Source organism: Acanthaster planci, linkage group LG15 (genome assembly GCF_054643075.1).
Source record: "Acanthaster planci isolate LZ-2023a linkage group LG15, COTS_SCS, whole genome shotgun sequence".
Classification (NCBI taxonomy): domain Eukaryota; kingdom Metazoa; phylum Echinodermata; class Asteroidea; order Valvatida; family Acanthasteridae; genus Acanthaster; species Acanthaster planci.
The window spans coordinates 7,503,510-7,524,074 of NC_141791.1; the positions used below are offsets into that span (position 1 = coordinate 7,503,510).

At 41.2% G+C, this 20,565-nt stretch overlaps 1 protein-coding gene across 4 annotated transcripts in view; it reads right to left on the reverse strand.

The window, feature by feature from the left end:
* Positions 1-20,565, reverse strand: part of LOC110984633 (intermembrane lipid transfer protein VPS13A-like) — a 95,006-nt gene that overhangs the window by 49,833 nt on the left and 24,608 nt on the right. For all 4 annotated transcript variants that reach the window (XM_087146223.1, XM_087146220.1, XM_087146221.1 and 1 more), the window contains 26 exons: positions 19,628-19,825; positions 18,632-18,702; positions 18,396-18,494; positions 18,123-18,182; positions 15,551-15,695; positions 14,609-14,843; positions 13,869-14,100; positions 13,592-13,724; positions 13,181-13,281; positions 12,307-12,443; positions 11,566-11,770; positions 10,904-11,044; positions 9,524-9,685; positions 8,845-8,932; positions 8,427-8,544; positions 7,758-7,830; positions 7,346-7,420; positions 7,022-7,190; positions 5,591-5,736; positions 4,768-4,975; positions 4,178-4,251; positions 3,727-3,869; positions 3,281-3,432; positions 2,381-2,549; positions 1,178-1,268; positions 204-419 (listed from right to left, as the gene is read on the reverse strand). In XM_087146223.1, coding sequence (XP_087002349.1) covers positions 204-419; positions 1,178-1,268; positions 2,381-2,549; positions 3,281-3,432; positions 3,727-3,869; positions 4,178-4,251; positions 4,768-4,975; positions 5,591-5,736; positions 7,022-7,190; positions 7,346-7,420; positions 7,758-7,830; positions 8,427-8,544; positions 8,845-8,932; positions 9,524-9,685; positions 10,904-11,044; positions 11,566-11,770; positions 12,307-12,443; positions 13,181-13,281; positions 13,592-13,724; positions 13,869-14,100; positions 14,609-14,843; positions 15,551-15,695; positions 18,123-18,182; positions 18,396-18,494; positions 18,632-18,702; positions 19,628-19,825 — 3,641 coding nt within the window. The remainder of the gene's footprint in view (positions 1-203; positions 420-1,177; positions 1,269-2,380; positions 2,550-3,280; positions 3,433-3,726; positions 3,870-4,177; positions 4,252-4,767; positions 4,976-5,590; positions 5,737-7,021; positions 7,191-7,345; positions 7,421-7,757; positions 7,831-8,426; positions 8,545-8,844; positions 8,933-9,523; positions 9,686-10,903; positions 11,045-11,565; positions 11,771-12,306; positions 12,444-13,180; positions 13,282-13,591; positions 13,725-13,868; positions 14,101-14,608; positions 14,844-15,550; positions 15,696-18,122; positions 18,183-18,395; positions 18,495-18,631; positions 18,703-19,627; positions 19,826-20,565) is intronic.

Genomic DNA, 20,565 nt, shown 5'->3' on the forward strand with positions numbered 1-20,565 from the left:
ACAAAACTTGGTCCATTCCTCATGAATTCCTACTATTTAAAAACTAACAACTTCACTAATAGGGACGGGTAGCTCAGTTGCTATAGCACCAGTAAAGTATTCCAGAGGTCGCAGGTTCAAATCCCACTCCAGTCAATTTATTTGTACATCTTTATAACTTCACATATACCTGATATTTTAACTTAAACATATTTTGTACATACAGTGACATTCCTGATGAACTGTCCCATCAGCACAGCCTGGATCCTGCCTCCACGGAACCTCAGACTGTAGTCAACATGTACTGGATCCGGAGGTGGAACCGGTCTGGTAGACGGTCCAGTTGGCGATGAGGCCACTCCGTCTGACTCAGAGAAACTACTAATGGCCTTTGGCGGGGCTTTGCGTCTGGTTCCTGGAAGCTTCTTGAAGATTCCAAACTATGAAATATGGATGGATGAATAGAGAAAGACAGGTACTATCAGTGACATGACACTGCCTAATGGGTTCTTAACCCCTTGACGACGGGAACTTTTTTCTGAAAGCCGACTCCGAGAATACCAGCCTCGCTTGGCCACGAAGGCCACCTGCCAAACCGCAAATTCTCGGTTTATGGGCCTGCGTGCTCTGCACGCTTTGAATTACACAGTGAAAAGGCTCATTGTTCGGTGGCATGCGGCTCTACTCACGCTTCCACATTCCCGTTGCCTCTTTTCAAATTGGGGACTATTGTGAAGCTGGTGATTATGATGCAAATTTGGCCTTTTCATTTCTTGGCAGCACACAAACGCCAATCACCATATATACAAGAGCCAGGGTCTGCCTCCTTTCACTTGTTTGCTCAAGCATGGGCCGAGAATAATAGATGAAAAGCGGGCTGAGGATCTCAATTTTTACAACAGCTCTTTACCGTCATTCGTCGCGAAGGGGTTAACACTCTGTGATAACCTGTCATACCGGTATATACTTTCCTCACAAAATCTTAAACTTCAGCACACCGTATTCTTTTCAGATTGCTTTAATATGTGAGAACAAGCAATGATCCTACGAAGTACAAACCTTGACCAAGCTAGTTCCTTAATGAATGTGCAGAAACTTTGACTACTTTTCTGTGTCTTCATGGCAACAACTGCTCCCAATTGTGGGATATTCTGAGATTTTGGGACAGCTGCACTGTGCAGTGTCTTTGACACCTTACCTTGACATCAAATGCGGTCTGATCCTGAAGACACAGGATCTTGGAGTACAGACTGTTGTCAACAGGGTCTTCAATGGAGAAATCCCTCAACCTTCAAGGTCCAAATAAACAAGATGGCAGGAATTCATAGCAAGAATGATTACGGGTTCTGTTTAGGCAAAATGCGTTAAGTTGCATGACAAATAAGAAACATTTCAGCTGCAACAACTACTTCTTGTTAAGACCAAAGACGTGTCACCAGTTGAAACGTGTTACATGTAACGACTTGAGTTCAGAAACATTGTTGCGATTCATGCACCAGGATGGGATACAGGGAGTAGCTGGTGGGATGAACATATCACACACTAAGCACTGCCGTTCACAGTACCAGTGGGATAATATCAACATTGTTTATTACTTGTCACACTGGCTTAAATGATAACTTTCCCTTCTTGTTCACTTTCTGCGGTGTGAGAAGGGGATCACAGGGATTTATGGAGAACCCTACGCTACCTAGTCACAGAGTTTAGGAGAATGGAAGAAAATGCCAAGAAACCCTGAAACATCATTCTGCTGGAAGATATGGACCCCTTGTACATGTAGCTGACCTACACACTTTTTAAGAAGGCTTCAAAGAACAATTTCATCCATTTTTAAAGGGCACAAGTGACAGCATATGAGATGTGATCAAGCAAAATGAGTCATTTGTGGAATGTTTATTTGAAGAAACATCTCAGAATAAAATGTCCAAACTTAAATATTTTCATGTTTCAACCTCCACTATTGTTGATTTAAATGTTGTTTTATGGTTAAGATTTTCAGAGAAATGAAGCTGACATTGTACACCTTTCCAAGGAATGAAATCCGACAAACTGGCCTGGGTTGACAAAGAACTCATTTTGCTTGATCACATCACATGTACAGATGGGAGAGCCATACACTGTATGTACACGTATGAGCAATCACATACATGTATAGGGAAATGATATCAGGACTGAAGTATTGGGCTCAAATTTGAGCACACTGAAATAAAGTACAGGTACATTAGACTGCTATCCTTCCCAGGAAAAATCCTGGGGACTGGCGCAAGTTCACTGTCCCTGTCCCGCCAATACCCTGCATAAATACACACTTCATATCTCTATTCATATCTCAAAGGAGCGTGGCTCACTAAGAAAACAACGTTTTTCAGGCATTTGAGAAAAACCATGCTGGAAGCTTTACCTTGCTCTCAAGGTGGTCCTGCTGGCTCTGTCATTGGCGGATACTTCTAGATCTCTGACAAACACATTGGCGAGCAGGTCACTCACATCACAGAAAGATATACACAGGTAGTCCAATTTGGCAAGGGCAAAGAACTTGGTGGTGCCTCGTGGCTCAGGGGGTTTAGGAGCTGTTGAACGAAGAAAATATTTTGGTAACACTCCGGAGCAATGTTTACGAATATTTCTTTCTGATGCAAATCAGAATAGAGATTTACTGCAACTCCCATTGATGAGCAATTATTGGTTTATCCTTCCATATTCTGTCATTTTAGGATATAGTAGCCCTCAAGCATGTTCTTTCAAAACACTGAGACAACAAACACAATTATTTCCTGTTTTAATGTACATATTTCACATCAATTTAAATAGTTGGGTGGCATTTGTGAACAGTGAAAGTAAAAAAAATGCGAAAATATGTATGTACTAAATGATACTAAAACTAAAAGTATATGAAGCTCAGAACCAATGGAATGAATGTAGTAAACCTAAAACAACAATAAACCAACACAAAACATATCCCCAAATCAATGGATGTGTAACAGACTTGTACAGGCAACTTAAGTGGGTAACCAAATTGGAATAGATTTAGAATTTCACAATAGAGGCATTAAGATAACAACTGACAATTTGTGCACCACTGTGTCTTCAGCGTGACTAGGATCCAGGTCAGTGCTGTCGAGGGTGTTCTGTGTGGCCAAGCCAGTGAACTTTGATGGTACATAAACGCATACTAAAGACTTTTAGCATTTAATATGTATACTATGCAGTGCTTTCCAAGTGAGACTCACGACGTATACCTAGGATTAGGTATGAAAAAGAAGCAGATTCTCCAATCATCTTGAAGGCATTTCGTGCCTACCTTCATCTGAAGGTGACGTAGTCTGAGGCTCAGGTTGGTCAGGGAATTCTTGGCTAGCTCTTGGGTCAGTAGGCTGACTGGGGACTGAATCTGTGGTGGTTCCATCCAATTGGGTAGTTGTACTAGGTTCACCCAAACCAGAGGTCATGAAACTACATGCAAATGAGTAGCACAATAGAGAGCTTAAGCAAGAATTGTTGGTCAACACAACAGACAAATTATGCAAAATGTCTTCCTTAGCAGTAAGCAATGGTGGAAAACTGATTAAATGAGCTCATCACTGAGAACGTTTGAAATCTTCAACAAAGTCAGTTTCCAACTGCAGTTTGGATAATAACCCTGTCTTCCAACATTTAACTGTGTGAAAATTCTACTATGCTACAAAGCCAATTATTCTGGTAATTTTCTCCTTGTCACATCTGAGACAGAGTATGACAGGTCAATACCTGTCCATTAGTTCCTGTAGGAATTCTTTGAGCATCAATGCAGCTGTCCTATGGAACACCACATTGAGAGCAGTGACTTTAGCCATTACTGCCTGCTCCATGGCGTTGTAATAAGCCACAAAATCTGGACAAGTTGGGTTCACCTGTAGAAAAAAAGGGAATTCTTATAACATGAACTAGGATTTCAAAAGTGAAACAATAATGGACCGGGACAGGTATATGCCGAAAATGATGACTTTTTTCAAAGGGTAATTGTGATCTTTATCATGGAATTTCCCATGGAAAGGTGCATCCACATAAAAAGGTAACACTGAATTTAATCGGTGGACAAGAATTACGATGCTGCACAAGAAAAGTGGATGGATAAATACACAAGTAAGAAAGAATTCTGAATTACTGAATAAAGCAATGCAGTTTCATTTTAGCAAGAAACAGGGAGCAATTTGATTACCTTTCTGTAGAGGACTGACACCAGATCAGATTTGGAGGCTGAGCTAAGAAGATGAAGGTACATCCCATCATGACCTGAGAAATATATATGATTATCACAATATGAACCCATGCATCAACCTCCAGAGATAACTTCTACACACAGCCTTCATACGTTACCATTTATCAAGATAGGACACATTTATTTCACAAGTTCTACAATGTACCTTAGTAACACTTGTACAGGTCAGGATACAATCCAACATTGCTATTCTTGATAGAGCATTAAACGAGATGCATTTCTACTGTGTTAACAGACACACCTGCTTGTAATCCATGCAATCCAATAAGACTCTGATGTACAGTCTTTGATTAGTCCACAGTCAAGAAAACACCGTTTCCAAGCATCATTTCAAATCGAGTCACAAACTTTTTTAGGTAAAGTCATCACGAAAGAGTAATGCAAATCTAAAGTTGGTATTAACCGACTTATCTAGTTTTAAATTTGCATAAATATTTTTCAAAACATCTGTATTAAACATTTCTTTAGAAAGAGGAATGAAACGTGATGTGTTATATGCATTTAAGAAAACACTTGGCCAGTGTACTCACCCATGTGGAATTTATCAATGACCCTAACTCCCTTGAGACCCAATTGAACTGCCAGACCATAGGTACTGATGGCGACGTCAATGCACATAGAATCAATACGGAGTGACAGGTACTCGGTATCACTGGTTCCCACTGTGTCATGGGAGGAGGCAGTCGGTGGGATAGAGGTGGGTGGAGAGGTGTGGTTTCTGGACACTGACAGGACCATCTGGAGGGAAATATCAATTTATGAGTATAATTCCTTTCTTCAATTCAACTTTAGATATTATAGTTTCTTAGACAATGCACTGTGATGCATGGTAGCATTCAGTCTACAGTGTGCTGTTAACTTTATTTCTGTTTATTTTTATAACTTTATTTCAACAACATATTTATAAACTTGCAACAAATGTATTTACAGAGGAAATTACATCTTGACTTTTTTTTTCATTTGATTCAACTCTGAAATACATGACAGAAAAGAAGTATTTTAAAATCAGATCAGATTCATGATCTTATTCATCCAATAAACACAGCACTGTATTTTATTTCAACGCTCTAGAATGACGCTAACCACAAAATATAAATTCCTTTCAGTAAAATCCTTCTTCCATAATATGCATTAAATAACAGATCATGCCTAAGAGTTTGGACGATTTGAGTTTACAAATACCAATGTCGAATAAGAGTCAGCAACAGAATTCATTTTCAAAAAACCCTGGATTCCTGACACTCCATCACCCCCTGTTCCCTTTTCTATTTTGCAGGTTTTTAAGATGTCTGCTCCATTTTGATGCAACTCCACAACACAGTCAATCAGTTTTGCAGAAATTCAAATCTGTACCTCTCTGATGGCAAATCTGATGAGTATGCTGGTCCTGTTAGAATGGGAGTCGTTGTCATCAAAGCTGGGCACGGGGCTCTCGGCTGCCCACTGCTGTAAAGTGGTGTCGGAATGATCGGAAGCCGAGTAGAAATCATCATCGCTGTCTGCAGAAGTCAGGGAAAATATCTGACTGTTAGTGTCAAAGGTATTGGGCTCTCAGCAGCCCATTTCTGCAAAGCACATGTATCACTTCTTGTTTTCAGATGGTATGCGAGTGATCAGTTGAAGTTATCAGCAGTGGGAGGATGAAGCAGTCTTGAACACTGGCAGTCACTAACCTAGAAAACATGACACTGACATGCATATGTTGTAAGTTTAATCACTACCAATTAATAACCTTCAAATCTCCAATATCCATCTCGCATTACTCTCTTGCTGTGTTAATGCAGTTGCCTCTTCAGTATTTGCCAAATTCAAAGTCTGTTTTGTATCTCAATTAAGCCAAATGCTACAGCCCCCTTCAACCTCTTCATAGCCCTGTCTACCAGTACCTGAGCCTGAAATGTCATGTCCCTGCTCTTCTTATGTTGTCATCAGTCTGGTTCCTTTCTCCTCATCCATACCCTTTCCCACGTCCGACTCAGTCCAAATGCAACCCAGATGCACTTGACTCATTACAGGCCACTCCTAGTTTTTCAGCCACAGGTCTTGAGTCTGTTATCCTGTTTCATTCTTACTGTATCCCAACTTGCCTCACCTCTGCTTGACTCATGCCAAAGATGCCTACTAGGTGCACTCAAACTATCCCCACCGTCTCCTAGAGTTTTTCAGCTGGAGATTCAGTGCCTGTCCCATCTCACACTTTCTGTGCCAAGTAGCCAGGCCCGTACCCCATCTCTGGACTACCCCTGTCCCAACACTTACCGACAGTACTTGAATCATCACTCTTAGCATTTCAGCCAGAGGTCCATGACTGCTCCACCCTTGATGAACCCCAACTAGCTTCATCTCTGGGCCTTGCCCCTGCCTTACCCTAGCCCAACTACGTACCAGGTGCACTGGAATCATCTCCAGCTGCTCCTAAAGTTTCAGCCAGAGGTCCATGACTGCTCCACCGTTGATGAACCCCAACTAGCTTCATCTCTGGGCCTTGCCCCTGCCTTACCCTATCCGAACTACGTACCAGGTGCACTGGAATCATCTCCAGCTGCTCCTAAAGTTTCAGCCAGAGGTCCATGACTGCTCCACCCTTGATGAGCCCCAACTAGCTTCATCTCTGGGCCTTGCCCCTGCCTTACCCTAGCCCAACTACGTACCAGGTGCACTGGAATCATCTCCAGCTGCTCCTAAAGTTTCAGCCAGAGATCCAAGACTGCTCCACCCTTGATGAACCCTAACTAGCTTCATCTATGGGCCTTGCCCCTGCCTTACCCTAGCCCAACTACGTACCAGGTGCACTGGAATCATCTCCAGCTGCTCCTAAAGTTTCAGCTGGAGGTCCAGAATCTGCTTCATCTCGTTTTATTCTTGCTGCAGCCCCAATGCCTCGCCTCCGTGCAGCTCTTCTGATCTTCCGTAGAACAAAGAATGTGGTTTCTCTCTTGATGTATCTGGGATCCTAGAAAGAGAATTTTGAATTGTCCAATGAAATATGCTTGAAATCTTTCAGAACAAGAGATGACACACAGAAAACTACATATCGGTCTTGCTCCTAAGAAACCATGACAGCTTTATTTTTAAACAACTTAGAATCATCACAATGTTATTTCTCACCATTTTTAAGATGACACCTCTTGGCGGTCCCTTCTCAGTCACTTTGCTACTTGGTAGGGGCAAATTATGAGCAAACTACACAGCAAATGACACAAACAGGAAAAAATAGACATGTTAGAAAGCGCTGATAGTGATACAATTGAGTCCGGCACAAATCCTCTGTCAAGACACAAGCTGTTCAAAGGAGGGGCGACAAAGGCATTCTTCAGACAGAGTTTATCCCCATTACTTATGACCCATGCTTTGTCTTGTCAGAGATTTATCACCTATTATGAATACTGCATCTTTCGTTTGACTATAGAAGTAGACGTAATGCCACACACAGTTCCCACACATTCTTTGGTGATCTAAACATCTAGCAGTTTTATGAGCTGCCTTTTATGACCAATACAGACTTCAGTTCTGCCCTTACCTTTAGAAGAGTATTCAGTTTCTTGTCAGACACTTTCAGCTTCAGGGAAGGGAGTACAGCCTCTATTTTCTGCCTGAAAAAAAGTCAATCAGATAAAAGCAGATGCCACTATTTGGTACAGTATAACCCCCAAGCAATACGGTCACTGGGGCACATCCAAGGGTCTCCTACAAATCCTCACACAACAAAAGCATTCATACTGATGTGATGTGAAGCTTGCTACAAAGCAATGAAAGTGACAGACATAATGCAGTATTCCTGTAAAGTGGCTCTCTCTAAAAGAAAGGTGTGGATCAACATATTAGGCAGTGTACTCTGAATCTCAGCAAAACTCTCCCATGGACCATCAGATAGAGTATCTTGAGAAAAATCGCAATGAATCATACTGATCATGATCTGACCCACACTTAATGTTTAAAGTTTAACACTTGATCACTCTGCATCAGTAACTTTCACCCAATTCAGTAATAATATCAATAAATCTACATCACATATATCTTTCTTACGCCTTCAAAGATCTCTTACATTTAACACGTGTATAAGCTTCTTAATGTCCTACTTTCTCTTCTGAATATTTTGGAGTCATTCAAAAACTTTTCATGTCCATCTGAAGTACATCCCCAACCAAGTCAGAAACATGGTGTGTCAAAAACTACAGTGATTACTCACTGAGGGAGAGCTTTGTAGTCTGGTTTGACACTGTTGAAGACATTGAGTTGTAGCCCCATGCTGGGGATGAGGTGGTAATCAGACTCCTTCAGAGTAATAGCTTCATGCCAGTCATCACCTAGGTAACAGAGAAGGGCACAACTAATTGAAAGCAGGTACAGGTACCTCAGTGAAAACCAAAACCTACCGCAGTAATCTAAAGCCGACATGCAACTTTGACTGCAAAAATATTTTACTGGTCAAAGGGTGTATACCTGTGCAGCTGTTTACGCAGAGAGCCATAAAAAATTCTGAATAAAATCACCTTTATCAAATGAAATGACAGATTTCAACCAGCAACCTAAGGAACCCTGTACTACCACTTTACAAAATGAGCTATCCAGCAGCCCTATCACCTGAGTCTTGAGACAACACTCACCTGAATGGATCAGCAACACCTGTATGTCGTCCAATCTGACAACAAACTTGTCGTATAAACGAGCCTCAATCTCAGTTGGTGTAGCATCCTGCACAGAACCAACAAATGAACATTGTTTGAACCCTACCCCTTAGACATCGTCTGAGGGCAGTCTTCCTTCTTTCCTTCCCGATCTATGTACATGCAGGACAAAACTGAGACATCATGCTTCATTTGAAGGAATAATAACTAGGATGAACAGGGTACCATCCATCAAAGTGCTGTGAAACTAAGGTTTAAGTTCAGGCAAGTTGGGAAGGGCACAAGTCACATGGGGATAAAAGTTCCCTACTCTGTTTGTTTTCAGTGTCACTTTGTAAAACCCAATTTCATTTTTGAATCAATGTCTAATTAATGCTCTTTTCAATGATGAGGGCATGCATTGGCCTCATACAGATATTGACCAGAGCTACATGTACATGTAAGGAAAGATATCATAAAGTTTCCTATCTTGCAGAATAAACACCCACATTTTTGGTGTGCTGGGTTCTCTTCCTGTCTTAATAACCAGGAATCTCTGATTTAACCAAGAGTTGAGGAGATTTCAAAATAACGTGCAACATAAAATTTGTCATTAGTTTGGAGATCATGAGAAACGCGAAGAACCCACAGCCTGGGAAGAATCCCTGCTTGAACTCACCCCTAGAGCAGCGTTCATGTTGCCTTCCAGGCGGCTCTGTAGGTCACTATTGACTCTCAGGCTACCAAGATCCACTACCAATAGATGGCCTCCTTTGTCCAGGGAACCAAACTCTGGTATGAGGATGTTGGGTGATTTCATGTCAATGTCGATCTGTATAGTCTGGAAGGAAACAGGTTTGTGTAAGACGCAGCCAATGTTGCTAACACCTGCCACCTGGTGAGGCGAAGAACCAGTCTGTGCTTGCTTCCTTTGTAGCTACATGTAGCTAGTTACTATAGCACCGTAAGCTCACTCAAAATACCAATTTGAAAGATTTCTTAAATGTATTTAACCACTTCTTGCCGGGGCATTTTTCAACGTTGAGGATGCTGGGCCGGCATGACTATCATTTTTTCTGTTTTCAAAATCCTTCAACAATTCATCATTCCATTTAACAGTCGTTTATAGCCGCACGGAGTAATCTTTAGGCACTACTGTAAGTTGACAGGTGACCTTCATTGACGACCGAATATTTCAGCCAGGCCTGCAGCCTTGTAAACAGAGCCCAGATTGTGCGGTGTTATACAACTGTCTTTTGTTCACGAACCTGGCTCAGTGCACTGCTGACCTCTTTTCAATAGGGGCCAGATTAGCATGCAGCGGTGCTATGTGGCTCATCACTGCGGTGGTGGAGAGCTTTTGTCCCCGGTGGTAATCCGCTTGCTCTAAATACCCCAGACCCTGGTATACGGTTTCAAAATAATGCTGGATTATCACCACTTTTGAGAGTGAAAAATGCCGGTAATGCCCAGCAGCCTGGTCTTTTGTTCGGAGTACGGTCTTTTGTTACAGCGCCCTGTTTCCTTTGTCCGAGTTCGGAGACCCCGGCCACACATATAAACCATACGGCTCCGAATCGGAGTCCCCGGCTGGTAGTGGTTAACAAAGTTTTTTGTAGCCACAAGATGGATATATGTATTTTTGACGTTGAATTTGGGTTGAGTATACCGGTAACTTCATGCATTGGGATTTTCAGAATATCATTTGGAACACATGCATCACATTATCAGTTCACGCTTAATTCCTTGCTCTCAAAAAGCCCTGCTCTGAAACCACAAACCGAGTTGCAGCTTGGCCTGAAATTTGCAATTTACTTTTTTCAAGCATGAAAAAAACCCATTACAGGAAGGACGCTAGAAAGAACAATAATTTCCAAACTGCCCATTTTGAATGCATCCGTGTCAGACTGTTTCCCACCTGATCAGTTGTCCAGACTTTAGTGCCTCTTACATGCAAATTTGGACATAAGGTTCTACGCCTATCCCAGCCAGTTCATGTGAGGTTCCCGACGACTTCTCTTACACGTACATATACTGGCAGCTACGTGTTTGATTATACCTTGTGGTTCTCTACAGCATGTAGAAGGCCTTCTTTACCAGCTTTGGCTAGTTCTTGCAGTTGGGTAGCAGCCACTGACTTCAATGCCTCAACATCTAAGTTAGGCACTGTCAGGAATGAGATCAGCTCAGAAACGGTGTGCTAAGGAATGAATCAAAGGTGGAGAAGTTTATTTACCAATTGTCAGTGTTCTGTCAGTGAGGCGCAGATTGAGAACCTTCAGTAAATTTTTGAAGAAACTCTTCAGTCTTTGAATCAACTGACTCTGGATGGCTGTGACAAAATAGGCAGGCTAAGGGCACTTGGTTTTTCAATACACAAGGCATCGTGCAGTGCAACACATCAAAATGCATAGAAAGACAGTGGAAGAAGCTTACATTTCAAGTAAGTAACAGTAATTCTAAGCATGTTAAAAGTCATTTAAAAAATTTAAATACCCTTATTTTTTGACTAAGGTACATTGTAATTGCTGGTTTTTGAAATTTCAACAATGAGACATAATATAAATGCATGTATGACCTTAATATCCACCTTTGGTGGTAATGCCAAAAAATTTGGGAATCAATGAAGCAACATGTTAGTAAAGATTCAACATGTCACCTACAAATCAAGCAAAAATGATTTCTGGACCTGTATGGATTGTGTTGCTATCTAAATCTCACCTCATGATATGTGATATCCACAGGTTCTGTGGTGACTGCCAGAGCCGTGTCAGCAACAATCCTCTGTGGGTTAGTCTCAAAGTCTAGACTGAAGATCTGACTGATGGTATCTGAGCGAGCTTTCTCAGAGGTCACAATGGGGACGAGTTGATCGCTACTGGGAGAGCAGCCCTCCACAAGCACAGAATCGGTACTCATCAGTAACCTTAATAAAGATACATGTAGGTGAAAAACTATGCTGAATTCTGCCTGAAGCATCCAACATAACATGCACATATATTTCCAGCATAACCAAATCAACATGCTTTAGCACTCTGGTTCATTTACTTAATGAGATCTAGCATAATCTATTTACAGAAAGCAGGCAGTACATGTAATATGAACTTTGTCTTTTTATCAATCGACAGTTTGAAAATTTTGATGTACGTAATTAAAATTGTGTTTTGGTGTTGTGGTATAAAAACTGCCTGCTTTCTGTAACTAGATTATGCTAGATCTCTATAAATAAATGAACCACAGTGCTAAAGCATGTTGATTTAGCAAGGCTGGAAAAATAAATAAAAAAGGACAATCCTCAATGAAAAACAATGTAGGAAAGGACAGCGAACTTACAACTGATTGTATTGGGAACACTTCTTTTAGTTTACTGAACCAATTCAGAGTCCTTTACACATGGTTTCAATGGAAAACGTATTGACAAACCTGCTCAACAGTGGGAAACCAAAGTAAGACATTACTTACTGGAAACCTTGGGATCCTGGTCTGTGCATGAATCCAGCTTGGACATTGTGCAGTGATGATTGCAGGATTGTAATCCCACTGTTCTTCAGGACCACATTGCAAGTGCTCAACTGAAAGTTGAACTTATTTTGGACATACTGTGCAATGCAAAAGAAAGGCCATCTTTTTAGAAGTATATAAATCAACCACATGATGTACCTGCATGTACAGCTATTTTTGACTGTCCCATACCAGAGAAATTATAGCACACCATTACAACTGCCCTCTGATTGGGGTAAAGAAAAGTGTTTAGCAATACATTTCTTTTAAACTTACTGTGCTCATCCACACTTGTATGAATATCCATTCATGTATGAATATCCATGCTGCTTTCTATTGTTCCTATAATATAACATTCTAACATGGGTTAACCACAGACAGTTAACATTAAGGATGGACAGCCTCTGTTCTGTTGTGTTCTGTGCCCTATTCTTACAAATGGGTCATTAGGGAAACATTTTGTGGTAAATTTTTCAACCTTAGGGAGACATTGGTCATTAGGGAGACATTTCAATGTCACCCTAATGCCCCGGCTACCAGAAGGAGGCCGAATTTTACTGTCCAAATTTTGAGAGATGATAGATTAGGGTCTAAATTGAAAACATACAAAGTTTGGTTCAGATCAGATTAGGGAATATTTAATTATGGGGCAGTAAAGTTTGTGCATGTTCTGGGAATGTCTCCCAAGTGACCCATTTTCGGTAAACACTAAGGAACACATCTAAGACATCCCTCAACTGAAAGGCAACATTTCCTAGATTCTCCAGAACAGCTTGTGTTAATACTTGGGTATTTTCCTGACTGGATTAATCCAAGCAATCCTGGATCCCCTTACCTCTGGAGGGAGATCACTAGCAAGCTCCATGGCCTTGGCATCATATCCAATCTCTTTCTTGATTCGTTCTTGCTCCCCCTCAGTCAATTGGGACCAAATATCTGGTGACAGAAATCCCAAACATACAAGTTACAAAATGGTCTTATGACCAATTCAACTCGGGTCTTGAGCCTCACCCGGCTTTTTTTTGGCCATAACTCAACATTAACTGTCATCTGTGTTATCCTCCGATTCTTCAACACAGTCCTATCACAGGCGGCTCAACATCCAGCTTTTGATGCAATGTTAAACTACTGTCATTACTTACTGTCCTTGCAGTTGACACAATTTCATGCACCAGTAGTTTGTCATTGTCCATGTCATCTTACCTTTAGTCTTCAATACTGTCCTAGTGTTGGTACATGTACTCACCGTCTTCATCTGTATCTTCCTCCGTTTCGTCCTCAGAGTCCGAGTCCCATCCAAGCCAGCTCCACAACCAGCTTTTCTCAGCTTCTTTCTTCTCTCTCCGTATCCTCTCCCTCTCAGGAGCCCCTTTGGCAAACTGTATATTCACAAGTGGAGTTTAGTCTTCCATTTGAGCCAATACTGAATAAAACATCAAAACTACCAGTGTATGTTTACAGTCAGAGATTACCAACAGACACAAATGCCATTTCAACAAAACACTACTTTTGAGAGTTCTTACTTGAATTTTGACCTTCTCTCGGGCAATCATAATACTTGTCACATCCAATGTCTCCTCCAACAAGACAAGCTCTTTGTTCACCGTTGCTGGGTCTTCTTTGTTTTCAAGCACAGTGAGTTTCTCCCTGTATTTGTCCATGTACTGCCGATATAGCTGGTTGTGTTTTTCCAGCCGTTTGGAGGACCAGGGTCGTATGTGCTCTTCAACAATGCAGTTATAGGCATACTTCCACCTGTTGAGACAGGGAATAGTCCCAAATGAGTAACCATTTCCAATGAGAATGCAACCTGTTCATGGGAGAGGGGGTTATCATCCTTACAGCCACAAAGCTGAATTTCAAGGGACACAGCCACAACATAGTCGAACTAACGCTATGTGAAGCTAACTTAAGCAGCCATGTAACAACCCATATCTCACTACAAAGTACAGCCCAGAGATCGAAAATGTTGAGTTTTGCTTAATTAAGGAGGAAAATGAGATATCCGTGGAGGAAAACCTTCAAGGCACAGAAAGGATTCAACAAACAACTCTAGTTGCATATTGCCAGGGTTAGGAATTGAACCAGGGTCATATTGGTGACAGCCTAGGGCTTCATGTACCAACAATCCGTACCACCAAAAAGGAATCAAAATGAATCATGTGCTAGAAATGGGACCATTTATACAAGCACTGAGATATTCTTACATCTCATAAGCCTTCAAACTCAACTTCATGTATCTCTATTTGGAGGTTATTCTTACCATTCCTTGGCATGTCCAGCTGACCTGACGGCTGGACGGTATTTCCTGTAGCGCTGGTTCACCTCCATCAGCTTCATACCCTCAATCAGATCCAGGATGTTCAGATACTGCTGGTGGGATAGCGTCATGGCAACCATCTCCGTCAAGATGTCCACGGCGAGCATGGGCGTTAGGTACTCTGGAGCTGTGGCCTTGTCAAAGGCAAGACGAGCAGCCGTAGTCATAGGATCAACCACTGAAATGAAGAATACGGTGGTTGGAACATCTTGGTAAACTGTAGTAACAAATTTCTGTCTGTCATGCAATTGTGCAATCAGATTCCATTAAATAGAATCTTCAGGCCTTGTTTTCACTCATTCAATTTCATTAAGCATTAGAAAGAATAAAATGCGCTCTCCGGTATTTGGTTGGAAAAATTCCGGGTTCTTAGTGATAGAGACACTGTGCAAGATTCTTATTAAGGCCTGTAGCTCAAAAGTGGCTCTGGGGACTTAAAACTCATTTTGTAAGGTTGGGTCACACATACAAGGTGTACATGTATGTACGGCAGTAAGCTTTCAGACACCAACTACATGTAGTGATAACAATTAAGTATGTAGTATGAGTTGGCATTTATACTATTTATTTGCTTTACAGCACCACCACCATACAGAAAAATAGCATCTTTCAAATACACTATTTTCTAAGTACATGTCAGTCTTTGATTTCTGACGAAACTACCAAGCTAGCATACTTTGTCTTTGACAGGGAAACAGACAGCTATCATCTACATGTGCATGTAAATGCAAGAACACTATGCTAAGTGACATTTCTAATTTCTTTCCATACTCATATGATCTCCTATACATGAGGTGACATTACAGAAAACCTTTTAATGTAACACTTTGCATGATGTGGAAACACACTAGGAGGAATTGAATGAGACAGAGTTTGATGTCTTACCAAATGCCAAGTTCTCTCCATTGATACTGTGGCTATTTACTGCATTCCTCATCATCTCTCTCCAAGCATTAGAGGTCAGGTGCTGACCCATTAATTGCCGACAGTCTGGGTTCCAGTACACAGCTAACTCATTCATCTCTGCAAGCTAAGGACAACATAATTCAGACTCATAACTCACTTATCACAAACTCATGAAGGCTGTAGAGCTTTCATACTTGTAACACACAAAATTTACCATTAAACTCAAACTGATTTGCCAATCTCTATTCAGGCATGTAGTCTGGTGCTTAGGGTTTCTTTCTGCCAAACATATGTCAGCAGTTCAATCCAGTAGCTGGTTACATATTGTGATGTTGGACAAGTCACTGTACTCCCACTGCTCTTTCTCCCCCCCCCGGTGTATAAATGGGTACCTGTCGGGGCAGACACATTGTGTTTGCACCTGAAATGGCAGCAATGAGCTGTTTATGTTGATGGCCATGGGGCTGGTATTAATTATGACATCCGCACTGATAACAGTGGAAGAGTGTAATTTAAATACCCATAATTATTATTATTACTTTCATTAGGAATCACACTTCAAGCTGGTATTACGCAGAATTAATATACATTCACACTCCAAACTGTTATAACCACTTCCTGCCAGGGTTCCTGGTGCCAGAGACCTTGGCCATATCTTCCTGGCCGGGGTGCCTGAAATCAGAACTTTGGAACTGGGCCTTCAGTCATGGCCAGGGTGACCAAACTCAGAAAATATTTTACAATCAAGGTTGATATGCTGTCAGCGCAGAGTGCTGGTATTAGCGGAGGTAATCCATCATTATGTTGAAACTGTATTGTTTGCCACTACCAGTGCCTGCAGATTATCAGCGGGGACAAAAGCGCTCCAGCATTCCATCAATGATCGATACAATACCGCTGGGTGCTCATGGATTCTGGCCGCATTAGTACAGACAACATCGCCGTCCAGCAATGCACTGGGCCAATTTCCATAACAACAAAGGAATTACATAACCAGGCCGCGACAAGTTTTTTTTTAGCTTGCCTGATCGGGAAGGCCATGCCATAAATTTACTTGCCCGAATTAGATTAACACTTGCCCAAGATTTCTCGGAATCCACGATTATTATGGTTATGTAATTTAGGCCCACTGCATGCATGCAGTCTTTTATTGGGCCCCCAAAATAGTTGCGCTTCCAATTACATGCCTCTTAAAAATAGGGTCGGTAGATTGGAATTTTTTTGGAGGGGGGGTCAATTTTTTTTATCTTGATTGAATGGCATGAACGGGGACCACAGCTTCCAAAATTATCTCAAAAAGTGATGAACACCTGTCTTAATCTATGTAAACATTTCTACAGGCGACAATTCACAAGAATTATGAGCAATTCACAAAGTGTGACTCAGGCAATCACGATGGCAAACTGGCCAACAATGTATCGCGTGGTAAGCGTGTGTGAGGCATCCAGACCAGTGGGCGAAAAACCTTGTACCGCGGTAGGAACTTTGTTGAAAGACGCCCGCTTCAAGTACGAGCAAATCAAACTCAAATTAAACTCATGAACACAGAAAATACACACATAAATAAGAGGCCAAGTTCTGTGAAGGAACTTACAGAAAACCTCTTGAAACAACAATATTTTTGACCTGTGGCTTTAGGGTTGTGTGCATGTGTGGCCGATGTAGAGTAATCAACCGGAACGTACATGTACAGTACATGTATAGACTGGTTCTGGTTGCTACATTTCTTTGCATGGGCGCGGCGCGGCGGGAACCAGAGCAGCTTCGTTTAATGTATTGAGCTGTGGGCACGCATGTTTTCACCACTGCGACAGCGAAATGTGAATGAGAAGTCGTAAAAATAACGGAAGTTTCTTTCCAAAAATTGCAAATGTAAGTACGAAAACATACAAAAACAAGCATTTTAACGTGAAAACAAGTTATTGAAAGATATTTTGTGAAGACAGAAAAGACATCAGCTTTTCTGGACTTGCCCGAACGGGCACACCTAGTTAGAATTTTAATTGCCCAAATGAAAATTTGATTGCCCCGGGCTATCAGACAGGCGATTCATCGCGGCCTATATATAATGCCATACCATGGGGGCTCTTTACTGGGTGGTAGGCAAGGCTGCAATACTCATGAGTCAATGGAGGTTGCCTGTCAGTTTAGACTCGCAACAAGACAGTCATTTGTTAGGGTGCACCCATGCAGTAAATGAAGATATGAATTTTTGAAGAATTTTGAAACTGGAAAATCACAAAAAAAGCACCCGACAGCAGGTCATGCATCCTGCTTACTCCATCCGGCATGAAGTGGATAAAGAGTAAGCAACCAAATTTTTTGAGTATTTGCACATTACAAGTATAATAAGCCTGCAGCTTGAAATTATGCGTTAGTGTTTGTGGCTTCACCCACTTCTCATTGAGTCGTGTAATTTCAAGCCAAAGCCCTAATATTCAGACATGGTCTCACTCTTCTTGCTTCTGAATGAGATACACAGTAAACTTAAATAATGTAAACTGGAAACTATGACATGAATTGGGACATTCAGATAGACTAATTATGGTACCTTGCGCACAACAGTAGCACTAGCGTCCACAGTCGTTGCATGCCATGCCTCATCTGCTGTCTGGGAGAATATAAACACCAAAGCAAGCTGATCAAATGTTCCAGATTTTAATCATGACATTATCATTTTGTAAGAACAAAGGATTCACGTAAGAAACAATTCTATTTCTAATTTTAAAGTAAGTTTTGTTGGATCTGTCTCTCTACCAACTCAGTTCTCCTCCAGTGAATTTTATAAGCTTAGCAGTTCAAAAATTCTGCTGTGGTTTCTTACCTCTGCATAGAGACGTCTGAGTGTGAACCCAAAAGCGAATGGTTCACCTGGTCTTGTGGCAGAGTCCTCATATCGGACGTGGACATTCCTCACATGGAACTGCAACCAAAGTACATGTACGTTGTAGGCTCAAGAATCAGCTACAATCCGACCAAAATAAGTAGGAAAATATTGCCTTGGCTTGTAATACAAATGTCAAATGGAAAAAGCATGTCTACATGTACATGTACCAATACCTGAATGTTGTTGACAATGTTTATTGTCAATCTCTCCGTAAAGGACAGATCTTCAGCTTCTTCTTCTTTACCTGAGAATAAAAAATGCAGCATTTTATAACATGTATTGATGGCAACCGTGGACTTTTACTGAGTGGAACTCATGTTTACAAGATAGAAGTAAAACTTAATGAATATAAAACAAAGATTACAACTAAAGTACATGTGAATGGGAGAGGGTTGATATGAATGGTTTAATGGTATCCACTTTGCTCGAAATGTACTGAAGATCAAAGTGTTAATGAAGCATTTGTACAGTGTACAATATGTACATGTAGGTTATACCTGCCATTTTGAGCCAATCACCTCCATGTACACTGTACAGGCACCACACCATTATTTTCAAAAAGGGCAAGAGTACAAAGTACTTGAACACATCATGCATAAATGTACAATATTTTCTTGTTTACAATATGCTCATATCCATAATGTGCAGCTCCCCTTGATAAAAGCTCATTTATGTCATTCAGGCACATGCACAGAGACATACATGTACATGTAATTTGGTTGATTGACTGGTTAATATCAACACAACTGTATAAACACAATTGTAAAGTAGGGGTGCTAAATTGTAAGACAACTATCGTACCACTGCCTTCCAATTGCAATATCCTATTATTTGTACTTTGACCTTACTTGAGCAGTAAATTGAGCAGTACAGCACAGTATACTCTTGACATAATGAATGTGCACAGGGACAGGTGCAGGTAGGCAAGGATCCTTGAACCAAATACTGAACCCGACAGCTTCCTTAGGTGACAGCTTGACACCTTGTCATATTGAACTTGCAAACACCTGGGTACACAGTAGACACACTGCAATAGACACTTGTCAGATGTGATCTGCAGAGTCTGCAAAACTACCGGTATGCATGGAATAAAACCCAGGCAGAATATTCAATGATTTTCAACAGTTTGGATTTAAGTATCTGACTGAGCTATGGGGTCCTTGACCTACTTTTGACTTTCTGTGTCTTCTTGGCTCTGTCCAGGTCCTCCAGGAGCTTTCTCTTGACAGCATTCTGTAGCTGTCTCTCTCTGGCTTCATCATAGGGTCTGTCATAGACCGGCCCAGCTAGGATCAAGACATCTTCAACAGAGACACTGAGGGGTTTGGAAAATAAGGAGGTCCACTGGATGTCAGCGATGATTCTCCCTGGGCCAAACACACACAAAAAAGCAAATGCTTCCATTCAAGTAACTGATGCAAATGGGCCATCACTGCCCCAAATCTTCACAAAGTCAAACTCCTGAGCTCTGTCATTTCTCAAAGATCATGGAATGCACAGCCCAGCAAATATTGCCTTACAACTGTACAAGGGGTTTCAATAAGGCACCGGTACAATGTATCATTTTATACAATGAACACACTACAGTTTCCCTGCACATTGGATTTGGAGAGAATAGTGGATACTTCCAAGAAAACAAAACAAAAAAAACAATCAACCGACAAATTACTCATACTTTCAAACTAGCCGACGTACAATGTACATGTACATGTATCAAATTGATTACATTATACGCAACCAAGAAATCTGCTGGATAATACAATTAAGGAAGGTCATATTGTAGCAGTGCAAGCACATGTACATATACCTGCCAGAAAACACCATTCACATCACTACTTAAACCCAATCCAGGCCAAAGGAAGCCTAGTACGAAACGAAAAGCTAAAAAATATTGTCTCACTGTTCCATTCTCAGATTCTAATGTCTGTTGATGCATAGACTGAACATGCACGCCCAAGTCAAATGATAACAAATTCTCTTCAAGAAAACTGAACTGCTACATCCAGGACGAGATACAAAATGTGGTGAAATTTATTTTCAGCGAGTGACTTCCGATCTTGGCAAAACCATATGTACACTGAGCACACATTCAATGTTGTACTGCATC